This window comes from Triticum aestivum, chromosome 2A (assembly GCF_018294505.1).
Source record: "Triticum aestivum cultivar Chinese Spring chromosome 2A, IWGSC CS RefSeq v2.1, whole genome shotgun sequence".
Taxonomy (NCBI): Eukaryota; Viridiplantae; Streptophyta; class Magnoliopsida; order Poales; family Poaceae; genus Triticum; species Triticum aestivum.
Window position 1 is genome coordinate 67,242,943 of NC_057797.1, and position 18,016 is coordinate 67,260,958.

General features: G+C 47.2%; 1 protein-coding gene across 1 annotated transcript; it reads left to right on the top strand.

Moving 5' to 3' along the window:
* Positions 1–2,416: 2,416 nt before the first annotated feature.
* Positions 2,417–17,515, top strand: LOC123191515 (MEIOTIC F-BOX protein MOF). Its single transcript, XM_044604221.1, has 4 exons — positions 2,417–2,793; positions 16,000–16,594; positions 16,715–17,056; positions 17,141–17,515. The coding sequence occupies exons 1-4, from the start codon at positions 2,417–2,419 to the stop codon at positions 17,297–17,299; spliced, it is 1,473 nt and encodes a 490-aa protein (XP_044460156.1). The 3' UTR covers positions 17,300–17,515.
* Positions 17,516–18,016: the final 501 nt, after the last annotated feature.

The following is an 18,016-nucleotide window of genomic DNA, read 5'->3' on the forward strand; positions in this document are numbered from 1 at the left end:
GCGGCGAAGGATAGGTGGCAGCTGCGGATAGGGCGCGGGAGGCGGCGGACACGTCCGGCCACCGGGCGGACATGTCCGGCGGCGCGGGGAGGAGTGGATCTAGGGTTCATCCGTGAAATGATCCGAAATTTCGGGGAGGGGTGCTCTTTTATAGGTACAGGGAGCTAGGAGAGTCCAAATGAGGTGCGGTTTTCGGCCACGCGATCGTGATCGAACGACCAAGATGATGGAGGAGGTTTAGGTGGGTTTTGGGCCACTTTGGAGGGGTGTTGGGCTGCAACACACACGAGGCCTTTTCGGTCCCTCGGTTAACCGTTGGAGTATCAAACAAAGTCTAAATGGCACGAAACTTGACAGGCGGTCTACCGGTAGTAAACCAAGGCCGCTTGGCAAGTCTCGGTCCAATCCGGAAATGTTTAATCCCCACACACGAAAGAAAGGTAGAAATGACCACCGAAGGAGAACGGAGCGCCGGATTACAAAACGGACAACAGGGAAACAGCTCGGATGCATGAGACGAACATGTATGCAAATGAAATGCACATGATGACATGATATGCAATGCATGACACGCAAGAAATGACAAGGCAACAACATCGAATAACTAGAGGACACCTGGCACATCGGTCTTGGGGCGTCACATGGGTAGTACAAGAGTAGATCTACCACGAGATCGGAGAGGCTAAACCCTAGAAGCTAGCCTATGGTATGATTGTTGTTCTGTCTATTGTCCTACGGACTAAAACCCTCCGGTTTATATAGACACCAGAGAGGGTTAGGGTTACACAAAGTCGGTTACAATGGTAGGAGATCTGCATATCCATATCGCCAAGCTTGCCTTCCACGCCAAGGAAAGTCCCTTCCGGACACGGGACGAAGTCTTCAGTCTTGTATCTTCATAGTCCAGGAGTCCGGCTGAAGGTATAGTCCGGCCATCCGGACACCCCCTAATCCAGGACTCCCTCATCTAGCGTTCATCATGGTGGATGACGACTATACTCTACAGGATGTACACACGCTGACTATTGTCAAAACGTTCGTGGGTGAGGACAACATGACACAACATTGGTCAGGTGGTTCATGCTATTGTAGAAAAGAGGGGTGTTTCAAGCATAAGAAGGAAAAAGAACTAAAGCCACCAAGTGGTCTACGGTGTTGGAGAAAGAAAGAGTGTTTCAAGAAATAAAACAAAAAAAGAAATAATATTCTAGAAAACAATTAGAAATGAGAATTAAAGCTCGCAAGGAATGAGAAAGAAGAAGATGAGGCGTTGATGACGAAAACACTAATGTTGACGTGCTGCTGGTTGGCGAAGAGGCTGGAATTAGAAGATGCAGGTAAGGACGAGAAAGAGAAGAACGACAATTACCCCTTGTAGCAATGAATGGTACGTGGGCTGGAGGTGGAGCAGATTGATGATTAGGAATATGTTCACATTTCCACTCACCTTCGACGTTAGTGTGAATTTGCAGAGTTGAATGGACCTTTGAGAATGATTTCTATAGTTAGTTGTTATGTTGTGTCAATAATGTGTGTTAGGTTAACCGATTATTTATATTATAAACATGAAAATTTTCATCCCTGTTGCAATGCATGACAAAGATGAGGTAGACGTCATCTGGTTTTCAAGGAAGTGGCTCCAGCGAAAAATGTCCCGCTACAACGGGAAACCGAGTGAGAAGGGGAGGTTCTGACAAAAATGGGAAAGATGCATCGTGGGTTGGGGTTTTGTTTTGGACCTGAATGTTGGAAGATAACATGATGGATAACCCGTAGCAAGGCAGGGACATTCTGGTAGTAAAAATAAAAACCTCGGAGGTGGCCAAGCTCCGCACTCCACGACCGAACTAGGTCTCCTTTAGGGCATGTACAATGGTTCTATCTTAAGACTGCTACGTAGGATAAATGATGAGGTGGAAGAGAGAGAAATCATAAGAGAAGGCTTGTCTTATCTTATTTAAGAGAAGACAAGAGATGATCTCTTAGCACAATTTGTCTCACCATGTTTTTAGGAACAACTAATTATTGAAGATAAGGCTAAGAGATGACCCATTGTAGACATGTTTTTTTGTCATCTCTAATTACATGCAAAACTTAAGATAAGACTATCTTATCAACTATTGTACATGCCCTTAGATAGATTGATCGATAAACAAGGGACGCGCACCAAACCGGAGATCCGTCGATCAGCATGGATGTCTCTATATATACTGAAACATGGGCTTAAAATTCATGGATAAAGCATTTCACAGGAAACTGAAATGAAAAGGGAGCCAAACCTAATCCCCTCATTAAAAATAAAAATAAAACCTGGGAGGTGGCCGAGCTCCGCACTCCACGACCGAACTACGTCTCCTTAGATTGATTGATCCGTAAAACCAGGGACGCGCACCAAACTGGAGATCCATCCATCAGCATGGAAGTCTCGAGGAAGGCCAAGCGTGCCGGCGGCGGCTTCGACGACCGGCTGAGCGACCTGCCGGACTGCCTCCTCCATGACATCCTGTCGCGCCTCAAGGCCCGGCAGGTCGTTCAGACGTGCGTGCTGTCGCGGCGGTGGCAGCACCTCTGGCCCACGTGCCCGTGCCTCGACGTCGACATCGGCGAGTTCCGCCCCGATGCGACTCTAAGTCCCCACCCGTGGCCGCCGACCCCCGCCCAGCGCGGTAACTACGGGAAGGAGCCGCAGGAGCTGGCCGACTTTGAGGATTTCGCCAACAGCCTTCTGGTCCATCGGATCCGGAGCGCCGGCGCTGCGCCCCTGCAAACCCTGCGGCTGCGCATCCCTCCGTGGTGGTTGGGGTCACTAGTAGAAAACAAGGCTATGGTCCAGGCCGCATCAGCCCATTAGTCCCGGTTCAGTCTAGAACCGGGACCAATGTGGGCATTGGTCCCGGTTCGTGAGCCCAGGGGGCCGGCCGGGCCACGTGGGCCATTGGTCCCGGTTCATCTGGACCTTTTGGTCCCGGTTGGTGGGATGAACCGTGACCAATGGGCCTCCCTCCTGGCCCACCACCAGTGGTCCCGATTGGTGGCTTGAACCGGGACCAAAGGCTCCCCTTTAGTCCCGGCTCATGTCACCAACCGGGACCAATGAAGTGCCTATATATACCCCCTCGCGCAAGAGCAGAGCACAGTGCTCTGTTTTTTCTGTCCGAGGGGGAGAGGGCTTTGTGGTGCTCTAGCTCACCTCCTATGCACATGAGGTGTTCAATGGAATACCCGAGCCACACTACTTAAGCTTTCTCCTCTCGAAGCTTGACCTCCAAGCTCCATTTTCCTCGACATTTGTCTAGATTTAGCGGTCCATCACGCCCCGTCCCCGTCTTCACCGCCGTCGATCACCCGCGCCGATCTCATCACCGACACCACCGTGGTGAGCCTCTTGTTCTTATCTTCTTTCTGAAAGGAAAAATATTCTTACTTGTATGTTTAGATAGATACTTGTATCATTTTCTTACATTTATTATTGCATCTTATATAGTGCGATGGTTTTGGTATCCGCCCCCGTCGGCCCTCGTCCTGTCTATGATTCGGATTTGGTATGTATATTATCTTTATAACTATTGGTTCATTTATTGTTTATGAAAATTATGCCGACCAACGTGACATAGATTTTATTTATCTAGGATGTATGTGAATCGGAAATGCCAACCGACCCTATTGTCGAGAGGTTAAATTTAGTTGAAGAAGAAAACAATTTGTTGAAGGAAAAAATAAAAAAAATTGAGGAGGAGAAGATGATATTGGAGTTGCATGTTGCGGATGTCGTCGATGATCACAAGATCAAGATGGATGCAATGCGCTTGAAGATTAGAAAGATTAGAAAATATGCCATTCATACCGAGGCTTGGTATCATTATGCCGTTGGATCAATTGTTACCTTGGTTGCGATTATGATCGCATTTGTTTTCGCATTGAAATGTTTTACATAGTTTCAATGTATGGTTTAATTAATTAGATGCTCTGGAGAGCTATATGTTGTTAGATGAGAACTATGTATGCACTTTGGTTTTAATGTGATGATGAACTTCTATTAATTTGGACACTTAATTATATATAATGCACGCAGATGAACCGGCAATGGATGTACGGTGACAGACACACCCGCGAGTACATTAAGGGCGTGCATGAGTTTCTCGATGCGGCTGAGGCAAACAAGCAGAATGGTTTTATGTGTTGTCCATGCACTGAATGTGGGAATACGAGGTCTTACTCTAACCGGAAAATCCTTCACTCCCACCTGCTTTACAAGGGTTTCATGCCACACTATAATGTTTGGACGAGGCACGGAGAAATAGGGGTTATGATGGAAGACGGCGAAGAAGAAGAGTACGATGACAACTATGTGCCCCCTGAATACGGTGATGCTGCAACGGGGGGAGCTGGTGAAGATCAAGAGGAACCAGACGATGTGCCCAATGATGCTGCCACGGGTGAAGCTGCTGAAGATCAAGAGGAACCAGACGATGTGCCCGATGATGATGATCTCCGCCGGGTCATTGTCGATGCAAGGACGCAATGCATTAGTCAAAAGGAGAAGCTGAAGTTCGATCGCATGTTAGAGGATCACAAAAAAGGGTTATACCCCAATTGCGAAGATGGCAACACAAAGCTCGGTACCGTACTGGAATTGCTGCAGTGGAAGGCAGAGAATGCTGTGGCTGACAAAGGATTTGAGAAGCTACTGAAAATATTGAAGAAGAAGCTTCCAAAGGATAACGAATTGCCCGACAGTACATACGCAGCAAAGAAGGTCGTATGCCCTCTAGGATTGGAGGTGGAGAAGATACATGCATGCCCTAATGACTGCATCCTCTACCGCGGTGCATACAAGGATCTGAACGCATGCCCGGTATGCGGTGCGTTGCGGTATAAGATCAGACGAGATGACCCTGGTGATGTTGACGGCGAGCCCCTCAGGAAGAGGGTTCCTGCGAAGGTGATGTGGTATGCTCCTATAATACCACGGTTGAAACGTCTGTTCAGAAACGAAGAGCATGCCAAGTTGATGCGATGGCACAGTGAGAACCGAAAGAAAGATGGGAAGTTGAGAGCACCCGCTGACGGGTCGCAGTGGAGAAAAATCGAGAGAAAGTACTGGGATGAGTTTGCAAAGGACCCAAGGAATGTATGGTTTGCTTTAAGCGCGGATGGCATTAATCCTTTCGGGGAGCAGAGCAGCAATCACAGCACCTGGCCCGTGACTCTATGTATGTATAACCTTCCTCCTTGGATGTGCATGAAGCGGAAGTTCATTATGATGCCAGTTCTCATCCAAGGCCCTAAGCAACCCGGCAACGAAATTGATGTGTACCTAAGGCCATTAGTTGAAGAACTTTTACAGCTGTGGAATGGAAACGGTGTACGTACGTGGGATGAGCACAGACAGGAGGAATTTAACCTTAAGGCGTTGCTGTTCGTGACCATCAACGATTGGCCCGCTCTCAGTAACCTTTCAGGACAGACAAACAAAGGATACCACGCATGCACGCACTGTTTAGATGACACTGAAAGTATATACCTGGACAAATGCAGGAAGAATGTGTACCTGGGCCATCGTCGATTTCTTCCGACCAACCATCAATGTCGAAAGAAAGGCAAGCATTTCAAAGGCGAGGCAGATCACCGGAAGAAGCCCGCCATGCGCACCGGTGATCACGTGCTTGCTATGGTCAATGATTTACACTACGTAATCTTTGGAAAGGGTCCCGGTGGACTAGCTGTTCCGAATGACGCTGAGGGACACGCACCCATGTGGAAGAAGAAATCTATATTTTGGGACCTACCCTACTGGAAAGACCTAGAGGTCCGCTCCTCAATCGACGTGATGCACGTGACGAAGAACCTTTGCGTGAACCTGCTAGGCTTCTTGGGCGTGTATGGGAAGACAAAAGATACACCTGAGGCACGAGAGGACCTGCAACATTTGCACGAAAAAGACGGCATGCCTCCGAAGCAGTATAAAGGTCCTGCCAGCTACGCTCTTACGAAAGAAGAGAAAGAAATCTTCTTTGAATGCCTGCTCAGTATGAAGGTCACGACTGGCTTCTCGTCGAATATAAAGGGAATAATAAATATGCCAGAGAAAAAGTTTCAGAACCTAAAGTCTCATGACTGCCACGTGATTATGACGCAACTGCTTCCGGTTGCATTGAGGGGGCTTCTACCGGAAAACGTCCGATTAGCCATTGTGAAGCTATGTGCATTCCTCAATGCAATCTCTCAGAAGGTGATCGATCCAGAAATCGTACCAAGGCTAAGGAGTGATGTGGCGCAATGTCTTGTCAGTTTCGAGCTGGTGTTCCCACCATCCTTCTTCAATATCATGACGCACGTCCTAGTTCATCTAGTCGACGAGATTGTCATCCTGGGGCCCGTATTTCTACACAATATGTTCCCCTTTGAGAGGTTCATGGGAGTCCTAAAGAAATATGTCCGTAACCGCGCTAGGCCAGAAGGAAGCATCTCCATGGGCCATCAAACAGAGGATGTTATCGGGTTTTGTGTTGACTTCATTCCTGGCCTTAACAAGATAGGTCTCCCTAAATCGCGGTATGAGGGGAGACTGACTGGAAAAGGCACTCTTGGAAGAGACTCAATAATATGCAGGGACGGATATTCTTGGTCTCAAGCACACTACACAGTTCTACAGAACTCTACCTTGGTGACCCCGTATGTCGATGAACACAAGAACAGTCTGCGCTCCAAACACCCGGAGCAGTGCGACGACTGGATTACATGTGAACACATCAGGACTTTCAGCAGTTGGTTGGAAACACGTCTCAGAGGTGACAACACTGTTTGTGATGAGTTGTACTTGTTGTCCAGGGGACCATCTTTGACTGTATTGACTTACAAAGGATACGAGATAAATGGGAATACATTTTACACGATCGCCCAAGATCAAAAGAGCACCAACCAAAACAGCGGTGTCCGCTTTGATGCAGCAACCGAGAGCGGAAAGGACACATATTATGGTTACATAGTGGACATATGGGAACTTGACTACGGACCTGATTTTAAGGTCCCTTTGTTTAAGTGCAAATGGGTCAATCTGTTAGGCGGCGGGGTACAGGTAGACCCACAGTACGGAATGACAACAGTGGATCTGAAAAATCTTGGGTACACTGACGAACCGTTCGTCCTAGCCAATGATGTGGCACAGGTTATCTATGTGAAGGACATGTCTACCAAACCGAGAAAAAGAAAAGATAAGGAAGCGAATACATCATACGATGAGCCAAAGCGCCACATAGTTCTTTCAGGAAAAAGGGACATCCTGGGAGTGGACGGCAAGACAGACATGTCTGAAGATTATGAAAAGTTTCATGAAATTCCTCCCTTCAATGTCAAGGCTGACCCAAGCATCCTGATAAACAATGAAGATTATCCATGGTTACGGCGCAATAAGCAAATGACACAAGCGAAGAAAAAGTGAAGACTTTCTCCCGCAATAAGCAAATGCTATGTGGGTGAAATTATGATACCATCCCAACTTTCAACTTTTTCAGAGTTCATTTGAAATGCTTTCATGTCTTATGGTTCGAAACTTTGATACTTCGAAAGTGATTGTCCATTTTGTACACGAAGTGCATCAAGTTTTTGTCGTAACCCTCTCTACTTTTTGGAACATGCTATGTGGGTGAAATGATGATACCATGCCAACTTTCAACCTTTTCAGAGTTCATTTTGAAATGCTTTCCAATTTCAGAGTCATTTAGCTCAAAGAATGAATTAATAGCAAACAGAATGAACTACAAAACTTTTATGAAAATAAAAACAATCAATTAAAATATTATGTTATGATCAACTAAAATAAAACTATAATATTCTTCAATAGCAAAAAGAATATAATTTGTGTGACCTAAAATCAAACTATAAGTATTTAATTGTAAGTATAAATAAAAAATAAATAGCAAAGAAGAAAAAAATTCTAATTTTATAGTAAAGTTATTCATAAACTAGTGATTCACACAAATTTTTAAAAATTCAAATTTAAACTATTTAAAATTTAAAACTAATGGCACTAACAGAAAGTTTATAATTTTTGTGACCTAAAAGCAAAAAGAAATCACTAAAAAACTGTAAGTATTTAGTTGTAAGTAGAAATAAAAAATAAATAGAAAAAAATTCTAATTTTATAGTAAAGTTATTCATAAACTAGTGATTCACACAAATTTTAAAAAATTCAAATTTAAACTATTTAAAATTTAAAACTAATGGCACTAACAGAAAGTTTATAATTTTTGTGACCTAAAAGCAAAAAGAAATCACTAAAAAACTGTAAGTATTTAGTTTTAAGTAGAAATAAAAAAATAAAAAACCAAAAAAATGTAGAAATAAAAAAGAAAAAACCAAAAAAATGCCACCTACTGGGCCTCCACGGCCTGAATATGACTAGAAACCCTACATGGGCCAGGATTCAGGCCCACAGAAGGCCCAATAGGCCCACAGGCAAAGCAGTGTCAAATTAGGCCCATAGGCCTGCAGTTCAGAGGAGTTCGAGAGGGAGGAGGCAGCAGAGCTTATAAACTGGTGTTGGCGCCTGTCAACTAGCGATGTGGGACTAAACTTTTGGGCGCGGGGCAGCACAAGGGCATTGGTCCCGGTTGGTGGCACCAACCGGGACTAAAGGGGCATTGGTCACGGTTCGTGGCACCAACCGTGACCATTGCCCCCCTTTAGTCCCGGTTGGTGCACCAACCGGGACCAATGGGCTTCGCTTCCCGCCCTTTGGGCTGCCGAAAAGAGGCCATTGGTCTCGGTTCGTGGCAGCAACCGGGACTAATGCCCACCTTTAGTCCCGGTTGCTGCCACGAACCGAGACTAAAGCCTCTGCTATATAAGGCCACACTTCGGAATTTTTCATTCTCATCTTGCAGTTGCCGCCCTGCGACGCACGCCGCCAGGCTGCCCCGACGCCGCCCGCCCCCATCGTCGCCGTCGCCCGCGCCCATCGTCGCCGTCCGTCGCCCGCGACGCGCGCCGCCCCGGCCCGCCCCCGTCGCCGTCGCCCTCGTCCCTGCCCCGACGCGCACCGCCCCGTCCCGCCCACGCCGTCGCCCGCGCCGGCCCCTTGCCCGACGCCCGCCGCCCCGGCCCGCCGTCGCCGTCGCCCGCGTCTCCTACCCCAAGCGCGCGCCCACTGCCCCGTCGCCATCCTCGCCGCCGACTCCGCGGTCCTCCTCTGGTCCGGCCGGCGCCCTAGCTAGCATTTTTTTCATATATATGCTTTTTTTCATATATATGCTTGTTTTATATATATATGTATATATATGTTCTCTGTGTATATATCTATGTTCATGTATATATGCAAAAGATAGTTTTTTAGAAAAATTAGGATTTTTTTCTGTTCATAGATTTTTTTGGTGATATTAATTATTGTAAATATGAAAATGTTTGTATATTCATATGAACAAATGAATTAGAAGAGGGAGAAGAAGAGGGGGTCGAGAGGGGGTCTAGGGTCGCCGAGGGGTCGAGGGTCGTCGAACATGAGAGGAGGAAGAGGATAAAAAAAGAAGAGGAATAAGAAAAGAAAAAAGAGGAGAAGAAAGAATAGAGGAGATCTTCTCCTCTATTCTTTCTTCTCCTCTTTTTTTCTTCTTCTTCCTCTTTTTTTTATCGGGAACGAGGGTCGTCGAGGGTCGCCGAGCGGTAGAGGAAGAAGAGGATAAAATAGAAGAGGAAGAAAAAAAAGAGAGGGGTCGACGGTCGCCTAGGGGTCGAGGGTCGAGAGGGGGTCTAGGGTCGCCGAGAGGGGAGAGGAAGACGAGGAGAAATAAATAAGAAGAAGAAAAAAGAAGAAAAAGAAGAGGAGAAGAAGAAAGGAATAGAGGAGAAGAAGAGAAAATAGAATATATATTCTATTTTCTCTTCTTCTCCTCTATTCCTTTCTTCTTCTCCTCTTTTTTTTCTTCTTTTTTTCTTCGACACGTGGGGGGGGGGGTCGAGAACGCCGGACATTCATGAGAGAGGCGAGGAAGAAGGGGAAGAAGAGGGAGAAGAGGAAGAAGAGGAAGTCTTCTCCTCTATTCTTTCTTCTCTTCTTTTTTCTTCTTCTTCTTCCTCTTTATTTTATCGGGAATGAGGGTCGTCGAGAGGGTCGCCGAGCGGTAGAGGAGAAACCCTAAATAGAAAGTATCGTCGGTGTGAGATACATGTACCGCCGGTGTCGGACACTACATCCACATCCCACAAGTGGCGCGGGCTTCAACGCCCACGTCACTTGTGGGACGTGGATGTAGTGTCCGACACCGAAGGCCACATGTATCTCACACCCACGATACTTGCTAGCTATTTAGGGTTTCCTCTACCGAAAAGAAGAGGAGAAATAAATAAGAAGAAGAAAAAAGAAGAAAAATAAGAGGAGAAGAAGAAAGGAATAGTGGAGAAGTATTCTATTTTCTCTTCTTCTCCACTATTCCTTTCTTCTTCTCCTCTTTTTTTCTTCTTTTTTTTCTTCGATCTTCTCCTCTAGCTATTCCTTTCTTCTTCTCCTAGTGTCAAAGTATTGAAGAAATCCATGCCTTCATCATTAGCCGGAAGTAACCAGGGCATGTTGGTACGAAGTTCTACAAAGTTGTTCTGGAATGGAGTCCCGGATAGAATAATCCGCCTTTTGGTACGAATTCAGCAAAGGCCTTCCAAATAGCGATATTCGGAAGGCTCTTGCTGAACTTTGTACCAAAAAGTGAATTATCCTATCTGGGAGTCCGTTCCAGAACAACTTTGAAGAGCTTCGTACCATCATGCACATGTTACTTTCGCCTAATGATGAAGACATGGTTTTGTTGAATCCTTTGACACTAGGCAACCTCCCGACCCCTCGGCGATCCTCTCGAACATGAGAGGAAGAAGAGGGTCGTCTAGGGGTCGAGGGTTCCAGGGTCGTCGAGGGTTCGAGGGGTCGAGGATCGCCGAGGGGTCGAGAGAGGTTTCCTAGTGTCAAAGTATTGAAGAAATCCATGCCTTCATCATTAGCCGGAAGTAACCAGGGCATGTTGGTACGAAGTTCTGCAAAGTTGTTTTGGAATGGAGTCCCGGATAGAATAATCCGCCTTTTGGTACGAATTCAGCAAAGGCCTTCCAAATAGCGATATTCGGAAGGCTCTTTCTGAACTTTGTACCAAAAAGCGAATTATCCTATCTGGGACTCCGTTCCAGAACAACTTTGAAGAGCTTCGTACCATCATGCACATGTTACTTTCGCCTAATGATGAAGACATGGTTTTGTTGAATCCTTTGACACTAGGCAACCTCCCGACCCCTCGGCGATCCTCTCGAACATGAGAGGAAGAAGAGGGTCGTCTAGGGTCGAGGTTCGAGGGTTCTTCTCCTCTATTCTTTCTTCTCCTCTTATTTTTCTTCTTCTTCCTCTTTTTTTTATCGGGAACGAGGGTCGTCGAGGGACATAGATGTAGTGTCGTCGTTGTCGATATATACCCCCTCCCGATAGCTTACTATGATTAGGTAGCTAGTTCTACGTTTGGCACTAATATATCCATCTGTCATGTTTGAATAATAATTGCCATGTTGTAAATATTTGTAGAAACTATGGACACCGCCCTAGACGAAGCAACAAAAGAAGCGTTGTTGAGGGACATAATCGCAGAAGGAAGTGATGCCATCTCGTTGTTTCTCAACGAAACCGATGGTCTGGAAGGAGAGGGTGAACAAGCTGGCTACGGTGACCTAATGCCGGTGCAAGAAGAAGAACATGAGGACGGCTCCGGTGACCCAATGCCGGTGCAAGAAGGAGACCGTGATGACGGCTCCGGTGACCGAACCGAGTCCGGCCAGGTATATATATTAGTTAAGCCTATGCTGACTAGCTGATTGATGCATTCATTGTTTTGGTATGTACACATATTAATTAAGTCTTTGTTCTTTTTTCTAGCCCTCCGGATCGAGCACAACTTCGGTAAAGAGACGAGGCCCGAAGAAAAAGTTGAGCTCGGATGAAAAGTTTGAGATCATAGCAATCGCGCCCGACGGCCAACCTATTGAACCCCTCCGGACAAAGAGCGCATTTGTTGCTCAGTGCGGGGTTCTGGTTAGGGACAAGATCCCGATAAGCATCCAGCAATGGTTTAAGCCGGCTACAGAAGACCCTGAGGTGTCTTATGTCAATGATATGCAGAAAAATGATCTTTGGACTGAGCTGAAGTCAAATTTCACCCTACCGCCTGAGGATAATCCAGAGAACCCAGTTAAAGAGAAATTAATCAAGTCTTTTGCTCTGAAGAGGATGGCAGAACTATTCAGGAGGTGGAAGAAAGAGCTGAATAAGTTTGTCGAAAATAATGAGACACCAGAATTCAAGGGCAGATATGAGAAGATCAGAGATCACTGGCCCGCATTTGTGGCCCACAAGACATCAGAAAAGAGTAAGAAGATGTCGGCGACAAACAAGCAAAATGCTGCGAAGAAGAAGCTTCACCATCGCACGGGGTCAGGTGGCTACCTCGTAGCCCGGCCTAAGTGGTCCAAGACTGAGAATGATCTGGTTCATAAAGGGATCGAACCAGAGACAATTAACTGGCCAGACCGTTGCCGGACTTGGTTCTTCGGGGCTGGCGGAACCTGGACCCTGAAACAGGGAAGTGCATTTGGACGAACGATCAAATGGACATACCAGTCAGTAAGCTTAAGCAGTATATCGAAGCAGCGCAGGAAGGGACGTTCTTTCCAGACAGAGAGAACGACGAGCTCACAATGGCCCTCGGGAATCCTGAGCACCCTGGACGGACACGAGGCACGCCAGGCTCCGTTCCGTGGAAGGTTGGGTTTCCGGACGCAGGCGGTTACAAATCCCATGAGAGGAGGAAAAAAGTGCAGCAGACCCAAATGCAGGCGCTGCAAGCAAGGGTAGACGCGATAGAGGAACGAGAAGCAAATCGCAGCAAACGTACTGCCGAAGCCTCCCCCGAAGCTACCCCGCCATCTCAGCGCAGAAGCAGCGTGGCTTCCACCGAGCTGCTTCAGCCGGAGCATGCCTTGACGGCTCCTGCCAGCTATCCCGTGGATGCTATAACGGAGTCTCAAAATTGCCACCTTATGACGCAATGGATGAATTTGAAGGTCAAGGCGGCTGTTGGCTCTGTTTATCCTACTGAACCCGGCGCAACTTTTCACTGCCGGCCGATTCCAGAAGGATATGCTAGGGTGATGGTGGATGAGATAACGGAGGGATTTGAGGACCTCCAGCTTGACCACCCTACCGGTGAAGGGGAGACTCGGCTGGGGTCTGCTCTGAAGACTCCATGCCTATGGCGGAAGGAGCTCATCAACCTTCCGAACTGGACGCCACCGCCTCCTCCTCCTCCTCCGGCGAGTCAGGGCACTCCGCCTCCACCGCCTCCTCCTCCGGCGAGTGACGATCAGGGCCCTCGGCCGGCTCCTTCTCCGGCGCGTGGCGGCACTCCGCCTCCTTCTCCGCCTGCGCCGACGCGCCCGAGCAGCCAGCCTCCTCCTTCTCCGCCTCGTCAGCAAGGGCGGAAGAGACCTGCCGCCGCTCCAGCTGCTCCGGCGCGTCGTAGTCCTTCTCCTCCGCCTCTTAAGCAAGTAAAGAAGACAACCGCTCGTCTGCTCGGTCGGCGTCTAGCAGTACAACCAGAGGCGGGAGGACATACAGATTCGGTCCTTCTCTGAAGACTCCAGAGAAGTTACCATACGAGAGGACCCAGGAGGAGAACGCCGAGATCGCGCGAGAAGAAGTGAGGAAATTCTTTGAAGGGGTGAAAGCAAAGAAACATCCACCTCCGGAGGAGAAGGTAGATCGGGTGAAAGTGAAGCGCACTCTGGCTGCCCTGACAAAACCACCGAAGTCTGATCCGCCGAAAGGAAACTATGACCGCATTATTGGAAAGGAATTTGCCGAAGCGGAGCGGTCGGGAAGTACTGTCAGTGATCAAAGGCTGAAAGAACGACGAGCTGGGAAACAAATTGCCCAGCTCGGCGAACAAGCGAAGCAATCGTGCCCCCCGCTCAAGGTGCCTAGCCACAACGTCGATAATGATCCGAGGATGGTGCCCGGTTATAGCAATCTTGCAGATTACCTGCCCGACGAAGTACATTATGAACCCATGGAGTGCAGATACAAAGATACGAGTACGGGAAGCCTCTCGTCAAAGATGAAAGATCTCTATCAACGATGATGCGAAGATTGCATGATTGGTACTTGAAAATCTGCAGAGACTCTGGGGGGAGGAGTACTTTGTATGCGAGAGTTAAAACGGAGCATGACCTCGTTGGAATTGATCTGTTGCCTGTTCCATTTGAGGAGTTCTATCAGTTTTTCAATCAATTGGCCCTCGATAAAACAACGGTCGCCTGCTACTGTCTGTAAGTAGTACTACTTCTGTCATTAAGTTTCTCTATATAGCTTAGCTCTTTCATTGCATGTATTTATAATCATCCTCACTATATTATGCAGATTGAAGATCGTCGAATTGAAGAAAAGACAAGTCGGTGATATTGGGTTCATTAACACATATCTCATAGATGCAACTCAGGTTAAACTTCATGCCGCAGCTACCGAGGCCAGCTTGCTACGATCGTTCGTAATAAATCAAAACAAAGATATAATACTCTTTCCTTACAACTTCAGGTGAGTGTTACTGTCTTGTGCGTATTCGGTTTCCCTTATATATTAGTCAAGGTTATAGTAATGTAATTGATGAGTTATGCATGTGTGTGCAGTTTCCACTATATTCTCCTAGAGATTAAGCTTGAGCAGGGAGTAGTAACCGTCTTGGACTCTAAACGAAAAGATCCCAAGGAGTATGCGGACATGACTGAAATCCTCAAGAAGTAAGTTAAATCGATCATTATCCACCATATCAGCAACTTTGTTCATTTCCTGATATCAAGTAATTGTTTTCTTTGTCCGGCAGGGTTTGGAGAAAATTCACCAAAAATGTTCCGGGACTGCCGAAGGAGCTGGAATTTAGACACCCGAAAGTAAGTACTATAGTAGCATGTTCCGCGCATCTCCTAGTGATTCAAGCGCTGGTTTCATCAATACCATTTAGCATTCTTGCTTATCAGTTTGATTGACCTCTATTTCTTGTAAAGTGGTTGTGGCAGGAACAAGGGAATGATTTCTGTGGATACTACATTTGCAAGTCCATCCGCCACACGACGTGTGAGCGGGGCGGGTACTCTAACGAACAATATGAAGTACGTAAATAACAACATTCACAATTTTATTTTATTACCATCATTTGTGTTGAGTTTCATTCATTTATATATATATGTATTGACCCCCTTCTTCAAATTAGATGTTTCGGAAGCGGGATGAACTCCTAGCACCAGCTCGTATGCGAGCAATTCAAGAGGAATTGGCGGCATTCTTTCTTGACCATGTGATCCCTGAAGACGGAGAATTCTATGTGAACCCTGAGTCCGTATGATTATATTTGTAAGAGATAATTATTGTATATATGTAGCCGGTAGTGTCAGATAGATATACGAGAACTTGTTGTTCGACCAATCTATCGGAGAAGGAGAGGTGGTCGATATCACTTCTCTCTGTATGCATATATGTTCATGACGATCTTCTGTTTCCTTCGTTTGCTTTACTAGCTAGCCAGCGTGTCTAGTCCTCTCTATACGTATAGTACGTAGCGTCGACCAAGCACGGACATAAGAGAGGACACTTCTCTATATTAATTATAGCTAGCTAACACAATATATGAAACACCTAAATTAACCCCCCAAAACCCCCAACCACCCCTTTAAAAAAAACAAAAATCCCAGCCACAGAAATGCTAACGCGTGGATGCCTATTGGTCCCGGTTGGTGCCACCAGCCGGGACCAAAGGGTCTCCTGACTGGGCTCTGCGCACTGCCCACGTGGAGGGGCTTTAGTCCCGGTTCTGGATTGAACCGAGACTAAAAGGGGGAGGTATTAGTACTGACACTTTAGTCCCGGTTCAGGAACCGGAACTAAAGACCCTTACGAACCGGGACTAAAGGCCCTTTTTGTACCAGTGGGTTCAGAGTCCTGCCGATCTACGGCAGCGAGATCTACGCGGCCAAGTACACGAGGTGGGTGCGTCGCGGCCTCCAGTGCTCCCCGGCGGCGCTCGACGTGCGCGGCTCCGTCACGCTGCCCCCTCTAGCCTCCCACCGCCTCACGAGCCTGCGCCTCGACCAGGTGATCCTCCACCGTGATTTCGCGGAGCACCTCGCCTCCGGGCTCCCCGTGCTGGAAGACCTGCAGATCACCGGCACCATGTTATCAGCAGCGCTCCCGAGGATCGCGTCCGGCACGCTAAAAAACCTCGTGGTCGAATCCTCCACCCACAACAGCGAGAGCCTGACCTTCACCATCGCCGCCCCTAGACTCGCGTCGCTGCACCTCGCCGTGAACTTCCAGTGCCTCATCTACTTCGCCGTCGTCCTCGAGGAGGCGCCTTGCCTCGTCCAAGCATCCGTCCGCCTGGTAGGGACGCCTGATCTCCGGCACAAACAGGGGGACGGCTACTACCTTCAGCATGACAGGGATCTGCTCAGGGCTCTGTGCAACTTCATCGGCTCTCTGTCCCACGTCTGCACCCTGAAGCTGCACGGCTTTGGCAACATGGTGCGCGATCTATACTGCCCTCGCTCTTGATCAATCAGTATAACCAATTCCTTTTTTTACTTTTACTGCATATATAAATGTCTGATTTATTAATTGTACCTATATGCAATCGCGATGCAGACAGTAGTTGAGCAACCTATACCCCATGCTCCACCTCCTGGAGCTCAATTCTTTCAACATCAGCCGGAGATGCTGCACCCGTATATACCTCTTGTTCCACCACCTGGACCATTCTTCTTTCCAGATCAGCCGCCGATGCCGGCACAGCCACTCGCCGAGGACAAGTTCCCTTGTCCAATGTTGCACGCGATGCTCGACGAGGAGCACCACGGGTTACCGGTGTTTCGCAGCATGAGGACCTTGGTCCTTGAGGATTCCGAGATTGGAGGCGATGCTCAGACGCTCTGGCGTTTTCTGCATAATGCTCCTCTCCTAGAGAAGCTCACTCTAAAGAACTGTCAGGTACATACACCAGCTTAATTAATCCTGCTTTCTCAGAAATTTTTAATTACTTTACCTCCTAATAGTTGTTCTTCTTGCTTACAGTGCCATGATCAGTTCCCAAACACTTCAATGATGGAGCTACTACCTCGGACCATATCCCTCACCCCCAACCTGAAGTCGGTGGCAATCATCGAGGGCGACAGCGATGGGAGCATACGCGGAGCAAACGAACGAGGTCTTGACGTCCATGATGTTAGGTAGACTGCCGGCAACTACCATGATCCAAGTTACCAAATTCGGAGCAAGGAATTAGGTTTGGTTTGTACCCTTTTCATTTCAGTTGCTTGTGAGACATTTACACAAAAAAAGTTGCTTGTGAGATGCTTTATCCATGGATTAAGCTGTACAAAATTTTATGACACTAGTGGGCTAGTGGCAGATGCTATTTTTGTTCATCTGAACTTGCTGTTGAATTAATTTCTGCACACCCAAAAAAAACTTGCTGTTGAACGCCGACTCTGATAGTCTGTTTTTGCGTATTATGATGTAAGGCTCATATATTCTTGGAATACTAGATAGGAAGTGCGACTTGCCGCACCCCACCCGCACCAGCCATAGCCAGCCCGGTAAGGCATGATTTATATTTCATAAGTTAAGAAAAACAAAAATGTCCAGAGTACCAAAGTCTATTACATATCAGTAGTGCGTTTTCATAGGAAATGCAACATGATATACCAAAAGTATAAAGGTTCAATACATTATACCAACAAACGTCACGACTAATTATTACTCTACTATCCAGATGATGAGTCACAGGAATAAAAAGTGTATGAACAATATATCAGAGCTTATATGTGCACAGCAAGTCACGTTGATTACATACATGAAGCGAGTTTATATCACCGATACAACTCATTCAATCAGGACTATTGATTATGGAAGCACACAAGTCGAGTTTGTAAAGTGCCCAATTCACCT

Bases quoted from the DNA above. Each gene is read 5' to 3' on its own strand.
- LOC123191515 (XM_044604221.1), top strand. From the start codon at position 2,417: ATGGAAGTCTCGAGGAAGGCCAAGCGTGCCGGCGGCGGCTTCGACGAC. The intron at 2,794-15,999 runs GTGGTTGGGGTC...TTTTTGTACCAG, and splicing joins CGGCTGCGCATCCCTCCGTG to TGGGTTCAGAGTCCTGCCGA. The intron at 17,057-17,140 runs GTACATACACCA...TCTTGCTTACAG, and splicing joins TCACTCTAAAGAACTGTCAG to TGCCATGATCAGTTCCCAAA.